The following is a 17,207-nucleotide window of genomic DNA, read 5'->3' as shown; positions in this document are numbered from 1 at the left end:
CGAGCAGGACTGCAGCACGGCCTGTCTTCAAAATTGTCGCACATTCTCTTGCTTTCTCCTCTCACGCGAAAAGAGAAAGAATATAATTTTTGTAGGGACAGAATTTAACACATACTGTAACCATCATCGTGCATGCACTGGACAGTGACTGTAGTCAACAGCTGCAGTTAATATTCTAGAGACACTACCCTTTCGCACTTTTATACATATTAAAGTTATTCTCATAAGCATCTAAACCCAGATTATTCAAGTTACGTTACATTATCTGGTGAAGGTGACTACGTCAAAGGTTGGAAAATATGTAAATTGCTATTCAGTTTCAGAATGTATAAACGGATCTAATGTTGTGGTAGTCATGCTGAAGCAAGAGACTAGATTGATTTGACGGAAAGAATTTTCTTTGAGAACATCATACGTTCTTTTATTGTCGCTTCTTAAAACGTTTCAGCAGATACTGGTTAAATTTTTATATACTTGGAGCGCGCACGTTTTGCCATTGATGATGATGCAGTGGTGTGTTTGAGTGCATAATGTAATAAAATAACCTGTTAGCTAGAGAAAGTAGTAGCAAAGTGTGTCGAGTCTCTAACGCATTCGGTGTTTCTTTCAGAGATTAAGGTGTATCCTGGCATCTCGCGAGGGTCACTCGGCAGCCATGTCTCCATACCTGGAGGTGAGTTCAGCCATCGTTGACGCAAAATTGCGTAACTAACAATACAATCTTCGATAGGCATTTGGCGTTGACATGTGCATGGAAAAGTATCCTACAAGAGACACCCTTCATGTGGGCAACAGCAATCCCTTCGAGTCCAAATAAGCAAGTACTGCAGTGGTGCGAAAGTCTTTCTGCCGTGTGTGAAGCATGCAATCTGAAGAATAAAGAAATATGAGACATAAAATATTCCAGTAATCGTGAACTCGTGCCGGGTGGTTCAAAATGAAAGGGGAGATTTCAGTTGTTTATTACAAAATATAGAAGATAAGAACACAATATGCACGTCACTGGTTAGAGGTAGGTTCGAAGTACTTACAGGGCTGAGCTGTTCTTCGTTTGCAGCAACATGGCGACTATACAACAGAAGAAATCATTTTGCTTGTTTAATTCGCGTGAGGTCAGTGCATTGTTCAAGTCAATCCCACAGGCCGGCCTGTGTGGCCGTGTGGTTCTAGGCGCTTCAGTCTCGAACCGCGTGACCGCTACGGTCGCAGGTTCGAATCCTGCCTCGGGCATGGATGTGTGTGATGTCCTTAGGTTAGTTAGGTTTAATTAGCTCTAAGTTTTAGGGGACTGATGACCATAGATGTTAAGTCCCTTAGTGCTCAGAGCCATTTTTGATCAATCCCACATTCCGCAGTCGATTCAGCAAGAAGCCGCCTCTACACATACAGATTTATGACTGGCATAAAAAATTATTTGACAATGGTTGCATATGCAGTAGGGAGGGCATTAGTCGGCCAGGCACGTCCAGTGAAAATATCGAGTGTATCCGAGATGCGTCCACAAGAAGCTCTCGGAAGTCCACAAGACGGGCAAACTGAGAATTTCAATTTCCTCAAACAACTGCATGGTGTATTCTGAAACGACACCTGCGTATGAAGCTTAAGAAGTAGCAGTTATTATAGCAACTGCATTCTGGTGGCCATGACAGAAGGAAGGAATTTTGCATTTCAGTTCTCCAGGATGTGGCAGTGGACACGTTGTCCAAACAACTCACCTGATCGGAGGAATCGACATTTCATCTATCGGGTAAAGTAAACAGCCACAATGTATTATCTGCGGGTCATATAGTCCCGAAGTCGTCATCGAGTTTGAAAAAGACTCACTTAAACTGAGTGTGTTTTGTGGAGTTTCTATTCACAAATTTTGTTGACCTTTCATTTTTCGAAGTAAATTGTGGTAGGACTGTCGTGCCTGGACATACTGCAAAACGGATTGTTTCCTCAACTTAACGACGATTCCTGTGATTTCACTTTTATTCATGACGTTGCTCCGCCTCACACTCACCTAGAGTTGTGGCGTTATCTTGACATCACCATCCCACACCGTAGGATTGGAAGAGGTGGAGAATAAGATTTTGTTCACTGCTTTTTGCTTTCCAGCTCACCATACCTCATGCACTGAGATTTTTTTCTATGAGGCACATAAAAGAGAGAATCTTGGTCCCACCTATGACAGCTGCTCTCCAAGAGAAATCAAGTTGTTTAGACTATCGATTGAATAAACAGGAACGTGCCAATCCGTGTGTGGAATGAAATGTACTAACGATTCAATGTTACTCGAGCAACGCATGGTGGTCACGTTGAGTGCATGGCATAGTTTCTGTGCGAACGTACATCTTTGAACCTTCCTCAATCCAGTAACATGCACAATGTGTTTCTGTGTTTCATAGTTTGTCTGTAATAAGCAACTGTAATTTGTTCTTTCTGTTTGAATCACCCTGTTGTTCATTGAAGTATGCGGCCGTAACCAATGAAAATGTTAGCGCATGAAGGGTGACCATAGTGAGGTTTGGAGAAAAATGATACCAGTCATTACAGACATAATTTTTTGACAAAGAGAGAAAGGACAGTGTAATTCCCATCCTGGGCTTCGGACTTATGGAGAACTGAAAGTGTCGTCCTGTAAAGGCAGTAATTACCTATCACTAGTCCCACCAAACAGTTCTTCACTGCATCAGAATTTTCTTCTACCGCGTCTAATATTCAGTACGAGATCGATAGCTAGCAGCGAGTCACGCTCAGAGCTGATCATTTACTTTGAGTTCATTCACGTTATTCACAGCTCACCTAAATGAAGCGTAAGCCATGGAGAACATCGGTTTATTACGTGGCTACCTTAAGGTTGTTCCCCATTCTTTTGTAGTTCATGTTTGGAGACGAGTGAAACACGGGCTGCAACCAGTTACACATATTGTTTCTGATTTACACCAGAAAAAACGGATCGGGCATCATTATTTAAGATGAACCTATAAAAAAACCTTAAATATTCCGATTGGCGACAGCGCATATATTTTCGATTGCGCACTGTATCTTCATTTCAACAGTATATACCGATACATAGATAACAGTACTACATTATATACCATGTATATGTATTCTTACGTATCAGCTCTCATTTCAGTGAATAAGCTGATCACGAAACCAACATTACGATATTGCGACATTTTAAAATCTAGCTTCAAAGAGTAAATAGTATATGATACAGTAAATAGCTCATCTCATCTCTGTAGCGAGTATCATATACCACTTATGCATCATATACCACTTCCTTTGTGATGCAAAAGAAACTAACTCCGTGTATCAGGTTTTTGAGAGGCAGATGTTTGTTACTTGCAGCATTAGCATGAATGTTGTACTCTTTGGGATATTTTTATTGGTCTTCCCTCAACAAATTGTCTCCAATCATGAAATTCCGTATGCAGAGGGTTTTCTGCTGTAGGGTGTACATATAAGACTGGAAAAACGATAGTGATCGACGAATATCAGACACTTAAAATATACTGGCGAGACGTTTCATGTAGTAGATATGTACAGATTTAAGTATTAGCACGGAGCAGGAATAAAAACGACAACTAATATTGTCTTCTCACAGGGAAGAAAACGGAGCTTCCCTTTTTTCGGAGTGAAAGCGGCGACCTTTGTAATGACGTCGGCCTTCTTTGTCAATCGGACTACGAAGACGAGGTGAAGAATTTCCGGTCCCACTGAGGCAAAATAACTCATGTCGGAGAAGCAAGGATGTCAGGAAATTCAGGCAAAGAGGACATTCCTGGGTAAAAGAAGTTTCCTAGAATCAAATACCGGGCTTAATGTGAGGAATAAATTTCTAAGAATGTACATTTGAAGCAAAGAATTAAATGATGGACGGTGGGGAAACTGGAAAAGAAAAGAATCGAAGCTTTTAAGGTGCGATGCTATGGAAGAATGTGCAAAGTTAGGTGGACTGATAAGATATGACAAGGGGATTTTCTCCGCACAATCGACGATGACAGGGAAATGTTGCCAAGAAGAAGAGATTGAATAGTAATTCATCTGCTACGAGATGAAGGAATAACTTGAGGGAGCTATAGAAGACAAAACAATAGGGGAAGACAGATATCGAAATCCATACAACCAATAATCCAAGACGTTATGCGCAAGTGCTAGTCTGAAATGACGTGATTGACACAGTAGAGAAATGAGTAACGGTCCACATCAAATCAGTGAAAAGACTGATCACTCAGAAAAACGAACTACCGCATAAGTTAATAAGAGACGGGACTGATCCACCACGGTACACAAAACACGTCAGAACTCTGTTGCAGAAGCAACGAAAAAACCATGCCAAATTCAGAAGAACGCAAAATCCCCAAGACTGGCTAAGTTTAACGGAAGCTCGAAATTTAGCGCGGACGTCAATGCGAGATGCTTTTAGCAGCTCCCACAGTGAAACATGGTCTCAAAATGTGGTAGATAATCCAAAGAGATTCTGGTCGTATGTAAAGTACACCAGTGGCAAAAAAAAAGAAAAAAAATGTCAGTACTGTCACTGGGCGATAGCGATATGAATGTTACCGATGATGGTGCCACTAAGGTGGAGTTGCTAAATACAGTTTTTCGTAATTCTTTCACGAAAGAAGACGAAGTAAATATTCTAGAACTCGAAACCAGAACAGCTGTTAGTATGAGTGACATAAAAGTAGATATCTTAGGTGTTGCGAAACAGCTCAAATCACTTAAGTAAAGCCGGCCATGGTGGCCGTGCGGTTCTAGGCACTTCAGTCCGGAGCCGCGTGACTACTACGGTCGCAAGTTCGAATCCTGCCTCGGGCATGGATGTGTGTGATGTCCTTAGGTTAGTTAGATTTAAATAGTTTTAAGTTCTACGGGACTGATGACCTCAGATGTTGAGTCCCTTAGTGCTCAGAGCCATTTTTTTTCACTTAAGTAAGGCAAGTCTTCAGGTCCAGATGGTATACCGATCAGGTTCTTTTCAGAGTATGCGGACACAATAGCGCCTTTCTTACCAATCATATACAAGCGCTCACTTGACGAAAGATATGTTCCTAAAGACTAGAAAGTAGCACAGGTCACACCAATATTCAAGAAAGGAAATAGGAGTAACCCACTGAATTACAGACCCATATCACTGACCTCAATTTGCAGCAGGATTTTGGAGCATATGCTGTACTCGAACATTATGAACCAAGTGAAGAAAATGACTTATTGATACATAACCAACAAGGATTTAAAAAATATCGTTCTTGTGCAACGCAGCCAGCTCTTTATTCCCATGAAGTAACGAGTGCTGTCGACAAGGGATTGCAGATCGATTCCATATTCCTAGATTTCCAGAAGGTTTTTAAAACCGTTCCTCACAAGCGACTATTAATCAAATTGCGTGCTTATGGCGTATCGTCTCAGTTGTGTGACTGGATTCGTGATTTCCTCTCAGAGAGGTCACAGTTCGTAGTGATAGACGGTAAAACATCGGGTAGAACAGAGGTGATATCTGGCGATCTGCAAGGTAACGTCATAGACCCTCTGCTGTTCCTGATTTACATAAGTGATCTAGGTGACAATCTGAGCAGCCCTCTTAGATTGTTTGCAGATGACGCTGTAATTTACCGTCTAGTAAAATCATCAGACGGTCAATTCCAATTACAAAATGATCTAGAGAGAATTTCTGTATGGTGCGAAAAGTGGCAATTGGCACTAAACAAATAAAAGTACGAGATCATCCACGTGAGTACTAAAAGAAATCCGATATATTTTGGTTATACGATAAATCGCACAAATCTAAAGGCGGTCAATTCCACTCAATACCTAGGAATTACAATTGCAAGCAACTTAAATTGGAAAAACCACATAGATAATATTGTGGGGAAAGTGAAGCAAAGACTGCGCTTTGTTGGCAGAACACTTAGAAGATGCGACAACCCCACTAAAGAGACAGCTTACCATTACACATGTCCGTCCTCTGCTGGAATATTGCTGGGAAGTGTGGGATCCTTACCAGGTAGGATTGACGGAGGGCATCGAAAAAGTGTAAAGCAGGGCACCTCGTTTCGTGTTATCGCGCAATAGGGATGAAAGTGTCACTGATATGATACGCGAGTTGGGGTGGCAGTCACTGAAACAAAGGCAGTCTTCTTTGCGGCGAGATGTATTTACGAAATTTCAATCACCAACTTTCTCTTCCGAATGCGAAAATATTTTGCTGACACCGACCTACGTAGGAAGAAATGATCATCATAATAAAACAAGAGAAATCGGAGCTCGAGCGGAAAGATTTTGGTGTTGCTTTTACCCACGCGCCATTTGAGAGTGGAATAGTTTCGAAGTAATATGAAAATGGTTCGATGAACCCTCTACCAGGAACTTAAGTCTTAATTGCAGAGTAACCATGTAGATGTTGATGTAGAAGCAGGAAGAACCCATAAGTGGACCCCAGTTTTCCGAAAAGGTTATCAGTAAGAGCTAAAATTTCACCTTGTATACCACACGATATCGAATCAAAAAGTTGTTTGATGATATTTCTGAGGTTCTCCTAGTCGAAAGTATCTGTCGAATGCTTAATACTGTGACATCCACGATTCTGCCTGACTCATGTAGTACTATCACCGTCAGAGGGTGGTACGGGAACACGAGTCCCACCGCCACACCTCCAAAGTGAATTGCAGTGACGCAGTCACTGCACAGTGGAAATTTACTGGCTTACCAACACAGTTAGACCGCAATAGACCGGTGATGCTGTATTGTAACCTATCACCCCGGACTACAAGTCCATTAAAAAAAAAAAAAAAAAAAAAAAAGCTATTGCCCTGTGACATCAATATGAGTTAAATGCCTGCCATGTACGTTATTTATCAAATGGAACATTTATATTAGTATGTATAGAAATCCGAGAGTTTCCCTGAACATAAAAACAAGCACTCGGCTGTTATTACAACATTGCTTGCCTGTGTCTCGTTACAGGGAAACCAGTTTGGTTTGGAGATGTATAATAATAATTTAAGCGGAAAGAGACCGGCTCAAATTTTAGGTTCAACTCGAGTGCAAAAAGTCAATAAAGAATCTGTTGCGCATCCCTATACTGCTTACAATTTAGCTTGATGATGATGATGATATTTGGTTTGTGGGGCGCTCAACTGCGTGGTTATCAGCGCCCGTACAATTACCCAGTCTTTGCTCAGTCCAATTTCGCCACTTTCCTGGATGATGATGAAATGATGAGGACAACACAAACACCCAGTCATCTCGAGGCAGGTGAAAATCCCTGACCCCGCCGGGAATCGAACCCGGGACCCCGTGCTCGGGAAGCGAGAACGCTACCGCGAGACCACGAGCGGCGGACAATTTAGCTTGAGGGTGCAGCGATATTAAACGGAATATGTGTGTGTATGTGCGTGGGTTTGTGTAAGAGAGAGAGAGAGAGAGAGAGAGAGAATGAAAGAGTGAGAGTGTGTGTAACTGAATGACAGAGGTTAATATGGGAAAAGTAGAAGTGAGGTACAGCGATTTATAAACAGCTGTAAAGGAGAGTGAGAGGTCAAGGCAAAGTGTACATATGCAATGTCAAATATCGCGTTTTTGCTCATCACATAATGACGTCCAACTGTTTGCGTAACGAAATCAGAAATCTGAAGCAAAGTGTTTAATACTGTCGTTTCCGGCTGACGTAGAGTAACTCTTGGTCGAAACAAACCGCCTACTGTATCAACGGAACATCTCTCGCTGTGATAAATTCAGAGCGTGTTTGTGAATGTAGTAATGTACGTAAACCTTTGTTTCGTAAAACTGCCCTATATGCAGCGCAGAGTAAACTAGTTTGCGTAGTAAATGACCACGATTAGACTTTAACGTTGACTCATCGTTACACAACGTCTTAACTGATTCTTCCATTTTTTTCTTTTGCTTTTTCACACATTGCGTTGTTTTTATTTCCTAGTTTTTCTGTGTTTTGAATGGGATAATAGAGTTTCGAAGGCTCTGAGATTCTCTACGTTTCCAGTTAATAGTGAATACATTTTCTATGAACATGTTAAGCAGTCCTTTGGTGAGTCTGTAGTCGCTCATATTGTGATGACGTTCAAAGATTTATAGTTGTCTGTAGGATAAGGCACCATTGAACCTATATAGATCATAATAATTACCTGCTAGGTATTTATTTCATTTTCTCGAATAGGTCTGGAAATTTTCCTTTGATTCTCTTCGGTTTTTACTCATTTTTATTGATTTTCGGTTAAGTGATTTTTCCTCGTTATTCAGAGTTTCGTTGAAAACTCTTACAGAGCAATGTGAAAGACCAAAAAAGTATGGTTTCTAATGTTCAGGTACTTCGTAGCAACTAAAACTGATGCTGCATCGGGACTCGAATTCCATACCTCGCCTTTACGACTGATGCTGACTGATCGATCCATGACGACTACAATCCCAACTGACAGCACGCACTCTACCAGCCCCTGTCTCCTGCTTTCTATGCTTCACACTAGCATTCCCTACATATTTTACTGGACTAACATCTTCTTGGAGGAATGATACCGAGTCCAGCGGGTCTATACGGCTCTTACGTTTGTTTATCCCGTCGCAGGTAGCGGTGACAGGGCGCTTACTATGTGTCAGATAGACAGCCGTCGTGAAGACATGCACTGTCCAGCCATGTCAATGTGATCATCTGTTAAAAGTCTGAGTAACCACTTTTGCAGCGCGAAAGGCTGCGAGACGTCCAGGAAGAAAGTCAATGAGGTTCTCCAAGGTACCAACAGGGATGGGTGCCATGGTGACTCCAGTGCCGATTTCACTGGATCTCTTGTAAAAAAATTAATTTTTTTCCTTCAATTTCTGTTTAATTTATTGTTTAGATATGTGTGATGATATAACTCTAGGTTGACAAACTGGTTGCACTAATAAGGGATTATTTAACAGCTTTTACTTAAACAGAATGAATTCTTACAGTTTTAGTTGCTAGGAATATAAAGTGTGGTGAAAGAAGCGATTTTTCGCTTCTCACGCATTTCGCTTTACTATTTGTAAGGTAAAGGAAAGAAAAGAAAAATTCGTAGTAGGTATTAAAATCAACGGTGAAGAAATAAAAACTTTAAGGTTCGCCGATGACATTGTAATTCTGTCAGAGACAGCAAAGGAAGAGCAGTTGAAGTACAGTGTCTTGAAAGGAGGATATAAGATGAACATCAACAAAAGCGAAACGAGGATAATGGAATGTAGTCGAATTAAGTTGGGTGATGATGAGGGAATTAGATTAGGAAATGAGACTCTTAAAGTAGTAAAGAAGTTTTACTATTTCGGGAGCAAAATAATTGATGATGGTCGAAGTAGAGAGGATATAAAATGTAGACTGGGAAGGACAAGAAAAGAGTTTCTGAAGAAGAGAAATTTGTTAACATCGAGTATAGATTTAAGTGTCAGGAAGTCGTTTCTAAAAGAATTTGTAATTCCTGGAAGTATTTGTATGGAGTGTAGCCATGCATGGAAGTGAAACATGGACGATAAATAGTTAGAACAAGAAGAGAAAAGGAGCTTTCGAAATGTGGTGCTACAGAAGAATGCTGAAGTTTAGATGGGTAGATCACTTAACTAATGAGGAGGTACTGAATAGGACTGGGGAAAAGAGGAGTTTGTGGCACAACTTGACCAGAAGAAGGGATCGGTCGGTAGGACATGATTTTAGGCATCAAGGGACCACCAATTTAGTATTGGAGGGCAGCGTGGAGGGTAAAAATCGTAGAAGGAGAGGAAGAGATGAATACACTAAGCAGATTCTGAAGGATGTAGTCTGCAGTACGTACTGGGAGATGTAGAAGCTTGCACAGGATAGAGTAGCATGGAGAACTGCATCAAACCAGTCTCAGGAATGAAGACAACAACAACAACAACAACAACAACAAGTCATCATTAACGACAAATTTCTTAGATGCAGCTCTACCTGCGTTCTTGTTCTGTTCTCATTGTTGTATTTCCGCTTACTGATTTTCGAAATTTTATTTCACAGCACTAGGAAATGTTCGCATCCAAAAAGATGACGATGTAACGGAGTGTTCATTCAGTAGTACTGTGTAAATGAAACTGCGAATACCAATAAGCAGGAGAACAGCAGTAATAGGAACAAGAACACAACTAGAGCAGCATCTATGAAATTTACCAGCGACGATGTCTTCCAAATAATAAAGGCTGAACTGGTATGGCACAAAGAATTCGTTTCACTGAGTTATAATAAATTAGATGAAGGAAAAGAGATAATTATTAACATAATATTACACGCAACTGAGGACAACAGCACAGTAAACTTCGAAGAAAAAAAAACTTCATAATTGTACCCACAAAACTAATAGATGTACAAAGATTAACTGCAGCTTATGTTTACTCAAGAAAATTTGCGAGTATTTTTGCTATGTATCAGGAATGAAATTTTTCTGCAGAACGAAACGTAAATTTTCGCTGCTTAACTTTATGTTTCGATCCTGTCGGTTCATGCCCATAATCAATCCACTGTAGTAACAAATTTGTGTCTTCAAATTTCATTTGTAAACGTCATATCGAATATCGGTTATTCGGAATCAAATCCAATACCTGAGTTAATATTTCTTGTGTTTCTTCAATATACGAACTGCTCACAGCTCCTATATCGTACAAATGTACAGACAGCTTGCCATGTTAGAACAGTAAGTCGTCTTCGCCAAACAATAATACATTACCACTTTCTAACAACAACACCCGTCAAAACTCCCGAAACTAAGGAAAGTATCATTTTATTAAATTATTTATTATATAAAGGATTATTATTTATTATATTTGTGATATTTATATTATTATATGTTACATAAAGAATTATTCGATTTAATAGTAATTAATGTATGATGCTGTCTTTTTTTTTTGTTTATGTAACAAAAATTTGAAAAGAAAAAGTAGATTTTGCCAAATGAATTGTTTATTCGTAAATATTCCTATTTCATATCAAAATTAGAAAAGATAAATAACAAAACTACTAATACGCAGCAGGATCACACGTATATTTGATTATGCAGGGTGAATCACCTAAAACTTGCACCTCAAATATTGCGGAAATGGAAAGTGCTATTGATATACGTATTTCACAGAATGGATTGGTAGTCAGGCGCTCTTATCGTTAGCCGATAAATAGAATGTAACAATAACAGAAGATGTATTTTTATACAAAAATACACTGCTTTTAAATGGAAAAATACCTATTGACGTTAAAAAACTAAAAGTAGAGTGCATTATAATGTTAGTAGTGATCATTGTAGGACTCTAGTCTGAGTCGTTTACTGTGTATCCTATTTTGAAAAGTTTCCACAACGATACTTCTTTGTGCCGTTCAGCCTGCGTAGTTGCTAGGTACGACACTGTTGTATTTGCCTACTGTGTGCTTTTGTGTTCCTTGAGTGGACTGCGACTTGCTAGTCATTTAGTGTGTCACAGTCCAAGCAGTAGTTCGAGAGCGGATGATGGGATTAACCAGTGAAAGAATCCGACATTCTCCATGTGTATAGAGAGTGTAGGATGAATGCAGTTCGATTTTGTACGGTGTTTTCTGCAAGATATCCCAAAGGACATTATCCATCTCGGCAGTTATTTATCAACCTCTTCAACCAGTTACGTTAAAGTACAACACCTAGACAACGTAACAGAAGGAAAGAAGTGACGAGAGAAGAGGGGGAAATTAATGTTCTTGTTACAGTTGCAGTTGTTCCGCACGTTAGCTATCTCTCAACGCACGAGGAGTGGCAAGAGTCACACAAATGCACCACGCTTTCTCCATCGATATAGGTTCCATCCCTATCACATCTTTCTTCATCAGGACATGCATGAAAATGATTACGATAATCGTTTCAACTTCTGTACATGGACATTATCACAGAATCCAACAGATGTGTAAAGATTCCTCATTTAGCAATCATGGCCAGATAAACCGACAAAAGAGGCATCATTAGTCTGTTGGAAATCCCTTTTGGTTTCTTCAGGTGGAACGTCATTGTCTATGGAGTGTATGTGTGTGGTGTAAGATGGTGAGCTATTGGTTCACGGGCCCGTTTTTCGTAGACGGAACACCAAATCCATAAGTATCGCAGTCTCGTAACAGACACTTTTCCAATGCTAGAACACGAGGTGGCAGTATGAAGGATGTTCTGCCCTTAATGCTCGAAGTTCTATAGCATCGCGAATTCCTTCCAAATCGTTGGATTGGACGCTGATAGCCTTTACTCTGAACGGCCCGTTTCCCGGATTTGACATCTGTACACTTTTCTCTGTTGGAAAAAGGTGAAACACGCTGTGTTAAACTTCATCTGATGACATGCAACGACTTATCAGCGCAGGCTCTCGGACATCACTGCATGTATGCATCAGATATTCAATACCAGACTGGAACCGTGTATTGCCACTGCCGGTAGTCATTTTGAACACAACCTCTAATTGTCAGTTGTCTCGTTACTGGTCAGAATTCGCATAACTAGAGTTTGCACTTGTGTTGTTCTGTAGTCTGTGCTACCACATATACTGTACAAGTGTCGGTGGGGAGCGTCTTTCAAAATACGATGTCTCGTAAACGACTCACACCAGAATCCTGAAACAAACGCTACTAACATTATAATTTTCCATACGTTTAATTTGTTAATTTCGATAGGCATTGTAAAATGTAAATAAGTATGTTTGCTCAAAAAATATACTTTCTAAGTATTATTTCAATCTGTTGATTCGTTAAAAATTCAGCACCTGACTACCAATCTGTTCTGTGGAAACTGCACATCAATAGCTCTTTTCATTTCGCAATATTTACAGTGCAAGTTACAGGTGTTACAGGTGATTCACCCTCTGTACATAATCTTTAATCGAAAACTAAAGAAAGGAACATTATTTTTGTAAAAATACAGTTTTCATTCTGCATGTGTGAAAGTTTTACAGTGTGTAGATACATCCTTCCCGCTTGTTTTCAAACTTAGTTCAAACTGTTCCCGTGAGTGGCTCCGTCACTGCATGTCTTCAAGGTGGCTGCTACACTTGACGTTCGTCAGAAGCAACCTGCTGTCATATAATTCCAGTGCTGTGAAAACGATACGGTGGGAAACATCCACAAGAGGTTGAAAAATGTGTATGAAGATGCTGCTGTCGATCGCAGTACAGTTAGTCGGTGGGCAAACAGGTTACGTGGTGAAAGCGGTCACGGCAATACTGAAGATTGTCCTCGCAGCGGCAGGCCTCGTACTGCACACTCCAGACAATGTGCAGGGAGTTAACGAACTGGTGACTGCTGACAGACGCATTACAGTGAACGAATTGTCACGCTACGTTGGGATAAGGGAAGGAAGTGTTTGCAGAATACTGAAAGTTTTTGGGGTTAAAAAATGTTTGTGCCAGGTGGCTTCCCAGGATGTTGCCAAGGGCTCACAAAGAAACAAGAAAAACGGTATGCAGCGAACTTTTGGAACAGTACGAGAATGATGGAGATGAATTTCTTGGAAGAATTGAGACAGGTGATGAAACATGACTCCATCATTTTTCACCAGAGATGAAGAGGCAATCAATGGAGTGGCATCATGCAGATTCACCCAAGAAAAAAAAATTCAAAACCACACCTTCTGCTGGAAATGTTATGGCTACGGTGTTTTTCGATTCCGAAGGACTCTTGCTTGTGGACATCATGCTTAGTGGAAGCACCATAAATTCTGATGCATATGTGACGACACTGAAGAAACTTCAAGCTCGACTGAGTCGTGTTCGACCACATTGGCAAAAGCAGGATGTTTTGCTGTTGCACAAAAATGCACGTCCACATATCAGTCAAAAAACCATGAAAGCGATCACAAAACTCGGATGGACAACACTGAAACAGCCGCCTTACAGTCCTGACCTGGCTCCATGTGACTATCATCTCTTTGGGAAACTGGAAGACTCTCTTCGTGGAACAAGGTTTGAAGATGATGACTCCCTTGGGCACACTGCCAAACAGTGGCTCCAACAGGTTGGTCCCGAATTTTACCGTGCGGGTATACAGGCGCTGGTTCCAAGATGGCGCAAGGCAGTTGAGAGGGATGGAAACTCTGTGGAGAAATTAAAATATGGTTCCTAAAGGATATATCTAACCACTGTAAAACGTTCAAACATGTAGAATAAAAGATGTTTTTTTTTTAAAAAAAAAGTCTGCATTTCTTTTGGAGTGACCCTTGTATAACATTTTTATGTGAATTCGATGCATGATAACAGCAAATTGAACTTATCGATACCACTCTATGACAGAAAATAAACATTTGATTCTCAATGAAAAGATCTCCCATACCTTAAGCACGTTACGACCTCAAAATAAGCAAAGCATTAACTATGAAACAATTTTTTCTAGGTGATAATTAAAACGTCCTGACCAACCCTCATAGACTACATAAATGTAGATCAATGTTGGCCTCACAAGTAGCGTGCTGTGTGTGTGTGCAGGCGTGGCGGAGGCAGCTCGGGACAAGGATTCGTCTCGAGATGAGGACAGCGCGGAGCAGTCGGTAGGCACCTCGGGAGCCATCCAGGTGTCGGGGGCGGCAGCGGGGCCGTTGCTGTTGGCCGTGGCGGCGGCAGTGGTGGTACTCAGCTGACACGGCGGCCTCGGGGACGTCTAGTGTCCGCGGTGGGCAGCGTGCCAACTGGAACTCTCTGCTCCAGCCACTGTGCTCCGCTGCACAGGGAGGTCCAGGCGCTGGCAGTGGGAACACAGTGAATCCCGAAACTGTATGTGCTTTGGTGGGCACACTGAGAGCCTCGAGCAATTGCTCAGCACTTTGGCTTATACCTAACCGACTAGGCTCCATTCTGCTGTTTTCTGTGTGGTGACGAGCATTTCTGAACGTTGTAAACTGTTTTTAAGTGAGAAAATTGAGCCCTTCCGTAAACAGGAACACGCTTCCTTTGGGAAGCTAATTTTGACTCCGTTACCTATCTGTAATACATCGAAAATCTTAATGTCAGCTCCTATGGAAACCTTTACTACTGCTACAATGACAGTTTCAAGTATGTGTATGTGTATGTGTACATGCATGACTTTTCATCCTACTCCGCGTAAACTAAATGATACGCAGAATTTCTAAATTATATATGGTGATTGCAGTTGTGCTGCTCCTGTCTTTGGCGTTATATGGGATATAATGAAGCATCTGGTGCGTATCCATACACAAACACACACAAACACACACATACACACACACACACACACACACACACACACACACACACACACACAACCTGAAAAACCGCTTGTAACTCTTGGCGATAAATAACAAGTGAAACTGCGGCTCAAATTGCTACGATATAATTTTCGAAAAATATCTGAAAAATGTGGGTCATGAACCACGAAATATTTTAAATATTTTACTGTGGTCAAGGGATATATAGGACCGACTTAATTTAGCATCCCGACGACTCAGTCTTACTGCTTCCTGTGTGTTGCCTCCCCCACGAAATGGTCAATAATTGTCAATGAAACGGAGACTGAGAACTCTCTCAACAACGTTCTTTTCTGTAATATCTTCCTGTAGATCCCATTTTCCACATTCTGCTTTTATTACAGGGTAATTGTATTTGAGATAAAAACGTATAGGAAACGGATTAACTAGAAAATTCCTGTTCAGTGTTTGTTCAACGAAGATATACCACTGTGTTAATTTCATTAGGCTTAGAAAGATATCTCCTTGACGGTCTGACAATAAGTTGAACCATAGTTTCAATGAGTAACCTCTGGAATTTGCGTGAGCTATGTCATTACACTTATGAAGCATCACAAACCGAATGAATATTCCAAAACAATTTTACAAAATAGCTCGATAAATATCATAATTGAAGTGGTCAGCAGAAGAAAGTGGTAACGGACAAGATGATATTTTGGGTTGCTGTTTACTGTACATTTGGTTAAATTAGGATATAAGAAGATAAATGTAAAGCGACAAGATAACTTTTATAGCAGGCAGTCCTTTCTAAGGTTGCTTGTGTAACTGCTGGATGCCATTGTAAAAAAAGAGAAAATAATTTTTATAGTAGACTGTTCTTTCTAAGGGTACATATAACTGCTAACTGGCAAATCTCGATGCATATGGAAACACAGCAGGTAGTGCGATCAGAGTAAACGTTACTAAGTCAATGGTCAGCACCTTTTTCTGCAGATCCGCTTCAATTACAACCAACATCCATCAAAAAAAAAAAAAAATATTCACGAGATAAATTACAAGAATGTGAGAACAAAATCAGCTGGTTCCGAGGAAGTAATGCAGACTAACGTACAAACATGGCTAGGAATGGAGAATTGCTTCTTAAATATATTAAATCAAACTGCTACTCTACATGACATTAATTGTTTGCGGTAAAGTTTAGCGTGTCGCTTTATACCTCCATGCAGTTCATTACTTAAGCACTGAGAGAACTTACGTTACAGGTGTGAGAAACGTTGATTTTAAGAGTATGGAGAATTGTAAATCCAAACAATTAGGAAAGAGGCTATAAAATTCAACGCATTATTCTGGCATAACAAATGATAAAGATCAGTAGGAGCGTAACCAAAGCTCCATTTCACTTAGGCGCTTAATTATTCACGAATAACAGTTTTCCTTCACTATGAATATGGACATTATTCATTAAAACTTATGAAATCCTGCGAATGCTATACAGAGTGAGGAGTATGAGCACCAACATTTTGTTGGCAGATTTAGCTCGCCGCGGTCTGCTCACTGATGTACATCCTAAACAGCTGAAAAAATCAAATCTCTGTCTCCAACTGAATTACGCTCATTACAGCTGTAACCGAGTCTGAAAGGTGTGCTTGTTTAGTTTGTCGACTACCACTAGGTCTTTAGAATCCGAAGAGTCAGACAGAATATACCGCAATATATTAGCACCACAATATTTTGTTCAATTTCTGGCTAACAGAAGCATCTATCGTCTCTTGAGCCATTTATAGCGCAGAGAGTATTCAGGTAGTAGCATTCAATGATATCCGCTCTCATGCTTAGTTCGGTAATTGCACTGCATTAAATTAATTACTGGTTCTTAAGTTAAGATATCACTATTAGAGTTATTTAATGGTTTTCAAACGATTGTAAATCTAAGAATGTGTTGTAATGAATACCAAAGCTAGCTGAAATATTTTTGGCTTACTTGTAGGAAATAAGATTCAGTTTGTACCAAATACTCCTTTGTCTGCAAAAGGATTTTATTGTCTC

At 40.3% G+C, this 17,207-nt stretch overlaps 1 protein-coding gene across 1 annotated transcript in view; it reads left to right on the top strand.

The window, feature by feature from the left end:
• Positions 1-16,187, top strand: part of LOC126095616 (lachesin-like) — a 426,868-nt gene extending 410,681 nt beyond the window's left edge. Inside the window, exons 9-10 of the mRNA XM_049910384.1 lie at positions 611-673; positions 14,446-16,187. Of these exons, the coding sequence (XP_049766341.1) occupies positions 611-673; positions 14,446-14,597 (215 nt within the window). The 3' untranslated portion in view covers positions 14,598-16,187. The remainder of the gene's footprint in view (positions 1-610; positions 674-14,445) is intronic.
• The last annotated feature ends 1,020 nt before the right edge of the window (positions 16,188-17,207 follow it).

The sequence above is a fragment of the Schistocerca cancellata genome, chromosome 8, assembly GCF_023864275.1.
Source record: "Schistocerca cancellata isolate TAMUIC-IGC-003103 chromosome 8, iqSchCanc2.1, whole genome shotgun sequence".
Taxonomy (NCBI): Eukaryota; Metazoa; Arthropoda; class Insecta; order Orthoptera; family Acrididae; genus Schistocerca; species Schistocerca cancellata.
This window is presented reverse-complemented; position numbering and strand designations above follow the sequence as displayed.